Source organism: Coffea arabica, chromosome 10e (assembly GCF_036785885.1).
Source record: "Coffea arabica cultivar ET-39 chromosome 10e, Coffea Arabica ET-39 HiFi, whole genome shotgun sequence".
Taxonomy (NCBI): domain Eukaryota; kingdom Viridiplantae; phylum Streptophyta; class Magnoliopsida; order Gentianales; family Rubiaceae; genus Coffea; species Coffea arabica.
In genome coordinates, this window is record NC_092328.1 from 7,632,431 (window position 1) to 7,647,695 (window position 15,265).

Here is a 15,265-nt window from a genome sequence, read left to right on the forward strand (position 1 = left end):
TCATCACATATAGTTTCTAATTCTAAGAAGTACATCCATCCCTCTTTTCCATTACTCCTAGGTCGATAAGCTGTCCATATCGGATGTGTCCGAAAAATTCCAAGGACAAAAAATTTTCTTTCCTATTTGTCGAATGGACCAGTAATGACTCCACTTATTAATGGTTGTCTTTATTATTAGTGTAAATACAACGATGAATGACTGCTCATTACAATCTGCATGCATGATTGATAATTTCACTTGCATTTCATAGTACTATTTTTCCGCCAATCCATTCTTGGACAAATACATTTGAAAACTGAGTAGACTAGGAGAATAGGACTCCATGTTAATCCCTTTCCATTTCGAAATCATATAAAGTTTTTTTTTTTTAAAAAAAAAAAGCGTGAAAGTGGGTGGAATTTAAGAAGTGGGATTGGAGAAATCATATACTAGTTTGATATGAGTTTGAATCAAATATGAATAAACCATCTGGTTCGTAACATATTTTACATCCAATTTAATAAATATAGAGATGGGTTCTCAAAATTCAGGCACCATTTTCTAGTTGATGGGTGGCATGCAAAACTAAAGGAATAAGAAGTCACTTCAATTACAATAAGAGAAGCAGAGGTTTTTAAATCATATGTGAAGATTCTCACCTTTATTGTACAGGATTCAAGAGGTCTTTAAATCACATCTTCAAGTTAGTCTCTAAGAATTTTGTACTGAAAATTTTTTATTTTTTGGCAACTTATGTTGATATAGTTGCTGTTTGTGTATGGCAGATTATGCTTAACTGATATTCTATTTTTGAAACCTCCTCTAAAATTTCATTCTTGTTAAATTGCCTAGGTACTGTTTATATGAAATTATCTCACTAATGCAAGACTTGAGGGAATTTGTTGTATCAGACTGTTTTCTCTCTCTCTCTCTCCCAAATTTTTTTTTATTGTTTGTCTTTTTAAATTAGGTTGGATTTAATACTAACTACTTACTTTTAGGGATGTCTCTGATATTTTGAAAACCTCACCAGAGGGGAGCGTGACTGTGAGGAATCTCAAGGGGGATTTCTAAAATTATCCGTACATTTAAGGGTAATAGAATAATTGAAAACCATTGGATGCAAAAATTGAAATGTGAAATTAAAAATATTTTAATTGTTATACATCCAACGATGAATATATGTAAACTGTAACACTTATTCTTATCCTAAGAAACAAAATCCAACGAGAAGTCAGAAAATACTCAACTAACAAGTTGAGTTGAGATGACTCCCATGCACATTAATATCCATCCTCAAATTTGACTACTTATTCCTAGGCACCTACAACCTACTTGACGTTGCTTTCCCATTAACTTTACGCCAACTATGCCGTCTTCACGACACTTGCTTTAAACTACTCACTTATTAGTAAACCATTACGGTAACCTTCCATCAACCAAATACTACAAAACAAACAAAAAGAATCTCTGTTCCATTTATTTTTTCCCAAAAAAAAGAAGAAGCAAATTCTGTCTCAATCTGTAGTTCCCTTCTTTCCTTACACACCGCTATATATAAACATGTACTTAGACGATTGTTTCCCCATGCCCAAATAAGAAAAAAAAAAAAAAAAAAAAAAAACCAAAACTGGTCTCTTTTATCATTTCTCCTAGTTCCAAAAAAAAAAAAAAAAATGGGTGAAGTAGTGGGAAATAATATAGAAGAACCAAGAATACCCGAAGAAGATATTGATGACGATAATAAGAAGGTTACAGGCGCAGCAGCAGATGAAGATGAGCTTTCGCCAATAGAGGAGGTTCGTTTAACCGTACCCAACACAGACGACCCGAATCAGCCAGTATGGACTTTCCGTATGTGGGTCTTGGGTATCATCTCCTGCATGCTTCTCTCATTTCTGAACCAGGTCTTGGATCACAGTTGTGGTGGCAACTCTCCCCATCGGACGCTTCATGGCTGCTGCGCTGCCCACCACCCAGTTCCAGCTACCCGGGTTTGGATCCAGGAAGTTTTCGCTTAACCCGGGTCCGTTCAACATGAAGGAGCACGTCCTTATATCCATCTTCGCTAATGCTGGCACTGCTTTTGGAAACGGGCCTGCCTATGCTGTTGGGATAGTTGATATCATCATTGCCTTTTATCGAAGAAAAATTTCCTTCTTTGCTGCTTGGCTTCTTATCATCACAACCCAGGTCTGTGTGTGTGTTTTTCTTTTTTTAGAAAATTTTTTTGCCTGTTTACATGATTATTACTACTTATGATTCATGTTTTCTTGAGAATCTTTTGGTTAGTATTATTTTGGTTGGTTGTAACGTACATTTTACTGTTTGGAAATAAATTTTAACGAAAAATTTTTTTTGGTTGTTACGAAACTTTTTACTGCATGTTGCTTGTGCGGTGCAAAATTTTTCGTCAGACTTTGCATGAAAGAATTGATTGGCCGCCGACCTTTTTTTAATCCCAACGAGTGTTTTAGTCAAACAAAAATGTAGAAAAAAAGGTTCCAATTTCCTAGTCTTGATCTTGAGCAAGCACTACTGATGTCGGCATCAACTTAAAGTTTTCATGCAGAATTTTCGCAGTTCCAATTTCCTACTCTTTTTTTTTTTTTTTGTTATAATTTAATTAAATAATTTCCCATGTTTGACAATTATGCAGACTTTTAGAAACGGGTTGTTGTATTTTTTATTTGGAAAACCATTCAATAGGTTGATGTTAACGTTGGGTGGGCAGGTTTTGGGCTACGGATGGGCTGGGCTTCTAAGGAAATACGTGGTTGAGCCGGCGCACATGTGGTGGCCCAGCAATCTTGTCCAGATCTCCCTGTTTCGGTACGCTGCCTTCACATATCGTGAAAAGAAAATTTTTTTTTTTTTTTTTTTTTCTTCGGGTAGAAGATTTCTGCATGATTTTCGTGATCCACACTAATAATTCCACCTTGAAAGTAGAGCTTTTAACGAATCCAACTGAGCTGAATACTTAGTATTCAAACTCTATTTGTATAATATATGAATCGGGTTTGAGCTCGATCAAGTATTAAACGAGTTATAAATATTATTCGAATTCAATTCATTAATTTGTATAAATATTTGGGTTCGAATTTGAACTCGGCCAAATCATTTAATTATATTCTTTATTTTGTAAAATAAATAATACTAGTTTTATGTATGATTACTTTTTTAAAGAAAAATATAAGGTATATATATATATTTATTTGATAGTGTTAAACGTATTTATACTTGTATTCACTTATTTTTATAATTTAAATATTTGTTTACGAACCTATTCGAATAGTTCACGAATATATTAGTTTTTGATTCAATTATTAAACGAACCGAATAGTGCTCGAGCTCGATTTGTTTATCGTACGATCCAAACTTTTTTAAAACTCAAAGGAGTAGAAGAAAAACTTGTTCGCCTTCATTAAAAGCTCTGCTTGAAAGCAACTCTTCTGCATAAGTCGCCCCATTATGATTTAGACACTAAATTTCAAAATTTACAACGCTGAAAGTCTCCTTTAACTATGGACCTAAGCACGCTGGACACAAAGAACACATACTTCAGAAAATTGAGATTATAAAATATTTTATAGGTAGAGTTTCTCTGTTATCACAACTGATAAAAAAGGATTTGTGACCAATTATTTATCTCATGGTTTTCCTACGTCCAAATCTCATATCTAATGTCATCATACCCAAAACAACCAGATTATATCGAAAGTATTTTTTACAAAAATTTATATTGTTGATAATATTTTTCTGTCATTTTTGCTACATGCTTAATTTGGTTGACCTTAACATATTTGTTTTTCTTTCTTGACTTTGTTGATGAGAAGATCTTAGGTACGTACGCCTGTCGAAAACTAATGAATGACAAACCCTTATGAAGTGGCCCTAATCACGCCCCTTAATTAGTGCTTAAAACTTGGAAATGTCAAATCTCAGCCCCTATCTTTCAAATCCAGTTTCTGTCTTCATGGTCGTGAACATAAGAAGGTCCAAAATATCAGCTTTATGTTTCCTGATTTTTTTCCAACTCTTTTGTTTTTCTGGTACCGTTTTCAATTTCTTGAGATGATCAAGTATATAACGTCTCCAGTTCACACTCCAAGGCTGTTGGCTGTTATGATCAAGTGTCAGATAAAAAAATTCTTCTTCAAACCTGTTCTACTCTTCTTAACTTAGTATCTAGAATCATAGAAGGAATCACAAATTTACTTTGACAGACCGAATCTTAATCATCTAAACTTAGGTATATAACATAAGATATTTTCAAGTTTTATGTGGGGGGCAAAAGTTTAAGTTTATAAAGAATATTTTTAAAAAATTTTTAATTTTCTAAATGAGGAAAATCTAATTTTCTAAAATTTGGTGGGCGTTGGCCCTTTCCGTCCCCGAGTTCCACTTATGCCTGGGACTGGGAGTTACTGATGGCGCGTCAAGTTAGAAATGCAATGGAACAAAGAACTTTGGAAACTGTCAAATTTTTGGGATTTTTTAAAATTTTGTTTTTGTGTATTTGCATCCTTTCCATTTCGTTGTCATGCAACGAATAACAGAATGCAGTAAAAATACTTCATATACAAAATTCGCATAAGATATATGATCATCAACTAGTGAAGACGCCTGTCTACTTTGAGTTTGAGAAGAAATGAGAAACTTCTTGCAAGTCCCTCTCATATAAAGCAATTTAGTGGGAAGACCTGAGTGCTCAAGTAACTTTTACACCGCATAAACAAATTGTGATGAAACAAGAAATTTGCATATTGACTATTACAGGGCACTGCATGAGAAAGAAGATGCAGATGGAAATGAAAATGGGGAGAGCAATGGCAATAAGCGACAAACTTCGCGCACAAAATTCTTTGTGCTAGCATTGGTCTGTAGTTTTATCTGGTACTTGGTTCCAGGGTTCTTATTCCAGGCTCTATCAAGCATTTCATGGGTATGCTGGGCGTATCCCAATTCAGTCACCGCTCAGCAACTAGGATCAGGCTTGAATGGATTAGGACTTGGAGCCTTCACATTGGACTGGTCAACAGTGGCTTCCTTCCTGTTCAGCCCTCTCATTTCTCCCTTCTTTGCCATTGCCAATGTTTTTGTTGGCTATGTGTTGGTTATGTATTTTGTAATTCCTATATCTTACTGGGGACTTAATGTGTACAATGCCAAAAACTTTCCAATATTTTCTTCAGACCTTTTCACCGCACAAGGTCAAGAGTACAACATATCTACAATTGTTAATCGCAAGTTTGAGTTGGATAAAGTGCAGTATGAGCAACAAGGGAGAATCAACTTGAGCACTTTTTTTGCTCTCACATATGGATTTGGATTCGCCACCATTGCCTCTACTCTCACTCATGTTGCCTTGTTTTATGGGAGGTAACCTTCTCTAATTTTGCTGACTTTCCATTATTGGTAGTTTTAGCTTTTGTCCATGTTCGATTAGTGAATGCTTCATCACCTTTTCTCTGGCCCTGAATATATCTAACAGCTATTTGTAAAATGACAGAGAGATATATGACCGTTATCGAGCTTCTTCAAATGCAAAGCCAGATATTCACACTAGATTGATGAGAAAGTACAAAGACATTCCTAACATGTGGTTTATCGTGCTTCTTTCGGCGACACTTATTGTTTCTCTTGCACTCTGCATTTTCTTGAAAAAAGAAGTCCAGATGCCTTACTGGGGACTTCTACTTGCAGCTGCCGTTTCTTTCCTGTTTACCCTCCCCGTCAGCATCATCACTGCAACAACTAATCAGGTAATACTGAAATCCATCTGCAGCTTTCATTTTCATTTCCTTTGTTAGTCGATTATGCACTCACTTACAGTTGGCAGCTTCTCGTCATCTTAGATTATACTGATTTTGATTCTCTTAAGAATGCTACAAGAGATTGTGTTGGTCAATTAGCAAAAAATTAATCTAGCTAATTGAATTTTGATGTTTGTATCACAGACTCCAGGTCTAAATATCATCACAGAGTATCTCATGGGAGTCATATACCCTGGAAAACCCATTGCAAATGTCGCTTTTAAGACCTATGGTTACATGAGCACGACTCAAGCAATCTCCTTTCTGAGTGATTTCAAGCTCGGCCACTATATGAAGATCCCTCCAAGATCAATGTTCTTGGTTCAGGTACTAACTCAATAGATTGTATTAAGCTATTGACAACTTGCATTTCCTTAACTGTTAATAGGATCTGTAACTTTGAGCTTTCGTTGGCTGATAATCAGATGTTTAGGCAACTTCATATGTGATTATCAACATGAGAAAGATGGCTAACGTTAGATTCATAATAAGATCTGAATACTTCCATTTGCAATTAATCAACTAAATCTTTATCTCGGTTTGCATTTCCAGTTCCTTGGGACTATAATTGCCGGAACAGTCAATCTTGGTGTAGCATGGTGGCTGTTGCATACAGTTAAAGACATATGCCACCAAGATCGGACATCAAACAGTCCTTGGACATGTCCCGGTGATCGAGTTTTCTTTGATGCCTCTGTCATCTGGGGTTTGGTTGGTCCAAAACGAATTTTCGGCCCTCATGGCAATTATTCAGCACTTAACTGGTTCTTCCTTGGAGGATTACTAGGGCCACTTGCAATATGGCTCTTGCACAAACAATTCCCAAAGCAGACCTGGATTCCTCTTATTAACCTTCCAGTAATCCTTGGTGCAACTGCTTATATGCCACCAGCAACCGCGTTGAACTACAATTCTTGGATTTTGGTAGGAACAATCTTCAATTTCTTTGTCTTCAGGTATAGAAAGAAATGGTGGCAGAGATACAACTACATTCTTTCCGCGGCATTAGATGCTGGAGTGGCTTTCATGGCAGTTCTGCTTCACTTCACTGTTGGCATGGAGAACAGAAGCATATCCTGGTGGGGTAACAATAACCCTGAGCATTGTGACTTGGCAACTTGTCCTACTGCTAAAGGCATATCTGTGGACGGCTGTCCTACATTTCACTGATTACTGTATTGCTTCCCCATAGTTTGAAAGTTGTAAGATAGAGCTTGAGCTTTGGAAAAATTACCACGCAGAGCTGTGTATAGATAGAATCTTTTCAAATTGCTCTATAAGCAATGGTGTTTTATATCATCTTGAATGCTGAAGGATTTTTTTCTTGCTCCTGCATATGCTTTAAGTTGTAAGCGTCTAGCAGCAATTTACTTGTTGAAGTAGTTTTGTCCACGCGAAAGAAGTTTGGCTTAGCAAATTAGCATACATTAGGAGAAAAAAATTGTTTTTGCTGTCAAATTGTACCGCATTAGGTATGAGTTTATCTACAAAAAATGATACAGGATAATTAAACGATAAATACAAATATGAAAACTCCTAAATATCAGAGTGTAGACCATTTTTAACTTGCGTCTATCCATATAACTCATATGTTGCTTAGTACTGGATTTTCCATTAGATATATGGGATGAATTCTCTATTTCTAAATTCAATAGACTTTCTTACCATTTTATGATATATAATTCAAACCTTCTTGTTACAAGTAACTGATATTTGTCGTTTTTGCTTTTATAATATAGCCTTTTCACATGTAAACTATGAAAATTTTCAAGTAACTTTGCGTTTTGAGAAAGTGCAGAAATTCATGCAATATAAGAACATCTATACTGTAGCTTTATCGTACCAAATTGAATTTAGCCACCTAAAAAAAAGGTGATATCTGCACTAAACATGGAGAAAGATGGAGCAATCAACAAATAGGCTCCCAAATGGGGCAACATTTTGAATTGCTACTCAATCCATGAACAATAAGAGCAAAATTACAGAAGTTTCCCATGTCAGCATCTATGTGGACGCTCCCGCTAGAACTTGTGCTGTATGCACAAATGTCCCTACATATTTAAGAACTAAGGACAATGGGTGCGTCTGGAATCTGGATTACATATTTTTTTAAAATATTATTTTACTTGTATCGTATATATATATTTTAATTATTATATATATATATATATATTTCAAATATAAAGAAAAACAATCTCATATTGATTTTCTTTTGTCGGGAATATATTTTGGTAGTTAACTTTGTAGTGGGATACACAGTGAATAGGATTAATCTCATCTTGCATATCTCCTATTCTTTTAATTTTTTTTTCAAAAATTTTTCTAACAAGGGAGGGATGGAATTTAAAAAGCATGGGGAGGAAAAGTAATTTAGAACCTAGGACCTTTGAATTTAAGAGTTTTAATTTTAACTACTAGATCAAGACCTTCTTGACCTCTTATACTTTTAATTAATTCTTGATAAAGAGTATGTTTGTATAGAGGTTTAATTGCAAAATTTTTTCATTGCATCTAAACACGTTTTCTAACTATCTTTTATTTTTTTCAACTACCTTGTTATCTCATTCACATCACACTACAAAAATTGCTACAGTATTTTGTGTCAAAATATTATTCCAAATATCTCCTATTGTATTTGCATTAATGCACTCGATGGCTTGCTTTTAAAATTTATTTCATCCAATATACTATTACAGAAAGTTAATGAAAAATGCTGACATGCAAAGCCACAAAAAGAAAAGAAAAGAAAAATTGAATAAGATACCCGATTTTAGTTTGGTGACTTTTTTTTCCAAAGGAATCAATAATGGTTCTCCACCTATGACTCAAAATAGTGATTTACTGGCCCACGTAAAGCGAATTGAATTGATCTTCGTTATCAATTTTGGTGACCTTAACTAAAAATAATTCTTAATCAAATTTTCATCTTTGGTTTTTTTCTAGATATGTACTATCAAATAACCTTCATTTTACTTTCATCTTCCGACTATGTTACCGCATAATTACCAGACGCAGTCAGGATTTTCAGTAGAGAGTTTCATGTTTAGTACAACCTGGAAATGACAACAACAACTTAAATGAGGATAATAATATTGACTCTAATGTTTTCACAGTTAATACATACAAAAGCATGTATATATGTACAGACACTGAGGAATATAAGATTTTCCATTAGTTTCTCGTTTATATTAATTGTGGAAAAGATTTTCATTTAAGTCTCAAAAATACTACTTCTAATGGTTAGCTTCTTCGCGACGTGGATGGTTATTTTGGTGACTACTAAATTTAGACAGGAACTTATTTTGGTTAAAAACGTGGATAAATGAAACAGATTCCCACTAAAAATTAGAAAGTTACAATAGTTTCTACCTTTTTCTACAAATTTTCTGTATCTAATCATTTACAAGAAGTAATTAGAAAAGAAAAAGAACCTGAAATTGAAAAGTAGATTTTACTACTTTTGGAATTTTTATTGTTGAGTGCTTGTCAATGCACCTATTTTTGTTCAAGATTACCATGTGCATCAGTGCATGTATACGCCCATATTAATTTCTCAAAAAATTAAAACCTAAGATTAAAATGATATGAAGAAGGCATACATACAAAGCAGGGAATAAAAAAAGAATTAATCTTTTTTATACTAATAGTGTATATGCTATCAGCCTTGAATTAATAATAACTATTCAAAATTGAATTTAAAATTTAACTTTTGCACATATATCATGATCTAACGATGACAGTGTATACACTGTATATAAGATTTACTCATAAAATAATTTATTAATTTGGAGTCTTTAAATGGAAACCATGCTCTGGTACTAACTTTTTTTGGAGAATGATAACGCATAAATAACCCGCCATTGAAATAGTAATATCTCTTATATTTATAAAAGGAAAGGGTGTATCGGAAAATCATGTGCTAAAGTTATTAAACAAGAATGAAACTCTAAAAGTATATTTTTTCAGAAAAGAAAATTATTATAAGAAAGTGAATATCAATTAGGAGTAGAAGAGATGAGTGATTCTAGAAATATACTGTTGATATCAAAATCTCAATCAATTAGGGAATCTGTATATGTCAGTAAGCTGATGATGGGAGTAGGGGAAAATTAGGGAGAGAGTAATTACGGACAGATATGATAGATATTAGAACAATAAATTTCAAATAAATAGGTCTAATACCAACTATGTACTAGTATATAAATGACCAAAAATGTTAATTGCACCTTCCTCTTTTCGTTAATAATAATCGTACTTTCACTTTTATTTTATCAATAATTTTCATTTATTAGACTACGCAATAAAACAAATAATGAAAGTACAATTAACAAAAAAAAGTGGAGTGAAATTAACATTTCCCTGTAAATGATTTTGTAGAATCTCTATTAATAAAAACATGAAAAGCAAGTATAAAATCAATTTCTCACTCATATACATATATGATTCGAATTCTACAAATGCTAAAAGAGTGAAATAAAAAAAAATTGCCAAGGAATAAATTGCCATGAAACAAAAGTTCAGTGTACTAAATACTCTTATTCAACGTACAATTTGATGAGTTGGAGTCAGAAAACAAAGGTCAATGTACTTGGTCTTCAGAACATTACAGGTGCAAAGTTGCCTCACACAGCACCGTCGGACAACAGTTAGTCACACACTCACACACTGGTGTCTGTCTGATATTCGGAAAGATACCATAAAAGGAGGATACAAGAAGATTTCTGTATCCTTTATTACATTGATGAACTTGACATAAAAGTTCACATAACAAATCTCGGACATTTGAATTGAAAGGATATTAACTATTCTCATTTCTCTAGATACCCTCTCAAAAGAACTCACACAAACCTCCTCCATGGCGTCTATGGATATACACCTAGATGATTCAACCACGAAAGATCCAAAATGCAACAGCTCTGATGCTGATGATGATGTTGTAGACCCTGATGAAATTTCCCCTGTAGAACAAGTTCGATTGACGGTCCCAACCCATGATGATCCTTCCATCCCAGTGTGGACTTTTCGAATGTGGTTTCTTGGGATATTATCATGTGGGCTTCTGGCTTTTCTCAACACATTCTTCGGTTACAGAACTGAACCACTTATCATAACTATGATTTCTGCACAAGTTGCCACATTGCCTGTAGGAAAATTTATGGCCAAAGTCCTACCAGAAAAGAAATTTAAGATACCGGGTTTTGGTTCCAGGGAATTTTCGTTGAATCCAGGGCCATTTAATATTAAAGAGCACGCATTAATCTCGATATTTGCTAATACTGGCAGTGGATTTGGGAGTGGAGCTGCTTATGCTATTAGTATTGTGGATATTGTCAAGGTTTTTTATCACAGAAAAATTTCTTTCTTGGCTAGTTGGATTCTTGTTGTCACAACCCAGGTTTGTTTAGATGTTTAAGTAAATTCATTCTTGTATTACTACCGGTAAACATATGTTTATTGATTTATGCTTAGTCGAGCCTTTAATCAATCAGGTCTTGGGATATGGTTGGGCTGGGATTATTAGAAAGTATGTTGTGGAAGCTGCAGAGATGTGGTGGCCAGCGAGTCTTGTTCAAGTTTCTCTTCTCAGGTAATTTCAACTATTTCTTTTATTTTCTTTCCCTTTTTATATCTTTTTCTCAGACCAGTTAACATTAGAGAATTATTAGCATAAAGAATAGCATATTACTTTATTTTGGATTTCCACAAATGACACTTTTTAATTTTGAGAATTCTTTTAATCCTACCACTATCTATGAAGTGCAGGGCAGGCTTTTGTCCAATGCCACCATAAAATTCTTCAAAAGCACCCTTAAGAGGGGGGGGGGGGTAGTCTTTTCTCACAATTTTATTTTCCATTGTCATCAATCAAGAGTGGCATGCGGGTTGTAAAGGCTAAATCTCACTTGCTGAATTAACTGGAGACCTACTCTAATCTTAAAGGTTACTAGCAAAGTGTCCATTTATCACCCACTCAATACGATTGTATTTTAATTATGATTAACCAGAGTAAGATTAAAAGAAAATAAGAAAAAGACTAAGATATATAAATGAAATCATCAAACTCATGTAGTTTATTCAATAATTTCATTGCAGGGCTCTCCATGAGAAAGATAGTAGGCGCATGTCAAGGGGGAAATTCTTTCTAATTGCAGTAACCTGCAGCTTCTCTTGGTACACATTTCCTGGCCTACTGTTTCCAACCTTGTCGAGCCTTTCGGTCCTCTGCTTGGTGTTTCCCCGCTCAATAACGGCTCAACAAATTGGTTCAGGGCTAAAAGGGCTTGGTATAGGAGCCTTCACTTTCGATTGGTCTGTCATAGCTTCGTTCCTGGGAAGCCCTCTTGTCTCTCCATTCTTTGCAACTGTCAATATTTTGGTGGGCTATGTAGCAGCAATCTATGTCTTGATTCCTATAGCTTACTGGGGTCTCAACTTGTACAATGCGAACAAATATCCGTTCTTCTCTCCGCATTTGTTTGACAGCCAGGGGCAGCCATATAATGTATCGGCTATTGTGAATGACAACTTTGAGCTAGACTTGCCAACATATGAGAAGCAGGGACGAATACATATCACCATGTTTTTTGCTATTGCTTACGCCCTTAATTTCGCTACTGTGATTGCCACAATCGTTCACGTGGCTTGTTTTAATGGAAAGTAAGTTGTTTCGAAACTCATCACTGTGCAGAAATAATTGATGTCTTGCACTTTTTTTTTTTTTTGGATAAATGGTTCCCAATCAGAACCAGAAGTGTATCCTATCCAAATTGGGATACGTTTTGTTTAGATACAATGACAATTCCAGTTGCGAAAGACAAAGAATCACAGTTGTCCTTCCAAATTTTTACACCATGCACTATGCTTCTGAATTTGCTAGTGTACTGTATTCCTTGTTTGTCAATAATTTCAGTGATGATTTAGTTAGTGGTGATTTCTGGTTTTTCCTATTGTTGTGTTAATCATATGAGAAATCTCTTCGAGCAGAGATATTTATCGTCGCTTCATGGCTTCAAACAAAGGAAAACCAGACATTCACACAAAACTCATGAGGAAATACGAGGATGTTCCTTCCTGGTGGTTTGGCCTCCTGCTTTCATTCTCATTGGCTCTCTCACTCTTGCTTTGCATATTCTTGAACGATCAGGTTCAATTGCCCTGGTGGGGACTCCTTTTTGCTGCTGGAATTGCTCTACTCTTTACCCTCCCAATAAGCACCATAACAGCCACCACAAATCAGGTAAACTAGATCGAACTTCAGTTGATCTCCATTACAAAATTAATAATGAATTCTCCTCTTCATGAATATGTTTTGCAAGGCCTCTTGTTCTTGTTCTTAAGTTAAAGTTGCATGAAGGCTGATAAACTAGTTTTTAGTACTTCAGGAATGACATGTAAGTTAGGAAAACACTAGAAAAGCACATGCCTGTTGCACGCATGTATCATGTATGTTAAGAGCTATTTGATCTAAATCCTGAAAAAAAGAAAAAGAAAATAAGAGCATCAAGCATTTACCACATTTGATTACAACACCTCTTGTAACTATTAATCTGTCATGTTTGCAGACACCTGGGCTAAACGTCATTACAGAATATGTTTTCGGCATAATACATCCCGGCAGGCCTGTGGCCAATGTTTGCTTTAAAACTTATGGATACATAAGCATGAGTCAAGCTGTTGCATTTCTGAATGATTTTAAGCTAGGCCACTACATGAAGATTCCTCCAAGGTCCATGTTCATCGTTCAGGTAGTTTTCTCTGGCTTCTCCTCTGTTATTTGTGCCTACTATGTTTAGTTATATATATTTCTTTTCACATGGTGCCCTGACAAGGTACAATAAAAATGTGAAATTCAGCCATACTCATATTGGTGACTACACCTGGCAGGACAATTCGTCTTATTTTGTGATTAAGATTCAAATATAGAACAATGTATCTTTGCTACAACATATCAATAGGCCCTGCTAGTGGTTAAGCAATCTGCCAGCTAGTTAGAAAACCACACCGGAATACAGAATTAATTTTTAAGCATTTATAATTGATTCCTTATTTTCTTATGAAAGATTAGACAATAGCTTTTGCTTTCCCAACATGTGAATTCACGAGTCAGTGATATTCTTGGAGCTGTGAGTTCAGCTAATTAGGAACTCACGAGTCAGTGATATTCTTGGAGCTGTGAGTTCAGCTAATTAGGATCTCTGTAAATTCTGAAAAGAGATGCGATAGTGGATGCATGAGGTTAGGCAAAAAAAAAATTATATAGTATGTATCAGTGTCAACGAATAATTAAGTTACTTTTTGCCTGAAGTCATGTTTGAGATAACAACAGATGCATGTTCTAGTAGACAATCAAGTATGTTTAGATCTACCCTGTTTTTCAATTATTGCATTCTTTTTTCATCGAACAAGTTTATCATTGTTTACTCCAAGAAATTCTAGTTCTTAGCTTAACCAGTCTTGCTTCAAAATCTAGTTCCTTGGAACAATCATTGCGGGGACAATCAACATTTCTACAGCTTGGTACATGTTAACAAGCATCGAGAACATATGCCATCCAGAACTACTTCCACCTGATAGTCCTTGGACCTGTCCTGGTGACAATACCTTTTATAGTGCATCAGTAATATGGGGTTTAATTGGACCAATGCGAATCTTCGGGCGACTTGGCGATTATTCTGCCCTTAATTGGGGTTTCATTATAGGTGGTCTAGCTCCCATTTTGGTATGGTTGACACACAAAACATTCCCTAGCCAGGACTGGATCAAGCTTGTAAACTTCCCAGTACTTTTTGGAGCTACAAGTTTGATGTTTCCTGCTACCTCTGTGAACTACAATGGCTGGTTTGTTGTCGGAATTGTATTCAATTACTTCGTTTATCGGTATAAAAAGAAATGGTGGCAGAGGTACAACTATATTCTATCAGCTGGACTGGATGCTGGCTTGGCTTTCATGGGGGTGCTGTTGTATTTCTGCCTCCAATATGAGAACAAAACCATTTCCTGGTGGGGAAGCGAAGGAGACCATTGCAATTTGGCTAGTTGTCCAACAGCCATGGGCATTGAAGTTGATGGATGTCCATTGCAACATTAGAGCTTCCTAAATGTCGATTGAACAAACGTAAATTGTACTAGTATGTTTTTCTTGTTGCAATCATTTGGTGTTACAAACATATATACAGCTTATTCTACATGCATAAGCAAAAAGTAGTTTCGTACGTCAATTTATCAGTACTATATTCAGATTTGTGCAATTCACCAATTTGCTCATTTCCCACATAAATGGACAAATATCTGACAACAATATCGCTTTGCAGGATACTTGGAGCAATGAAAATATCAATAATCGGATGTACTCGTGCATGTATAAATATTTGTCTTCTTTGATTTTGTGGTTAGGTTCACGAAAAAGTTGATAGATGTTATGAAACTAGTGCTAATATGATATAGGATTTCTGATGTTTATATGGTGG

General features: G+C 35.1%; 1 protein-coding gene and 1 pseudogene across 1 annotated transcript; both read left to right on the forward strand.

The window, feature by feature from the left end:
- The first annotated feature begins 1,450 nt into the window (after positions 1-1,450).
- Positions 1,451-7,190, forward strand: LOC113712063 (oligopeptide transporter 4-like; annotated as a pseudogene).
- A 3,463-nt stretch (positions 7,191-10,653) lies between these two features.
- Positions 10,654-14,967, forward strand: LOC113711187 (oligopeptide transporter 2). Its single transcript, XM_027234368.2, has 6 exons — positions 10,654-11,193; positions 11,288-11,385; positions 11,892-12,455; positions 12,783-13,035; positions 13,361-13,543; positions 14,269-14,967. Exons 1-6 carry the CDS (start codon positions 10,654-10,656, stop codon positions 14,884-14,886), a joined length of 2,256 nt encoding a protein of 751 aa, XP_027090169.1. The 3' UTR covers positions 14,887-14,967.
- The last annotated feature ends 298 nt before the right edge of the window (positions 14,968-15,265 follow it).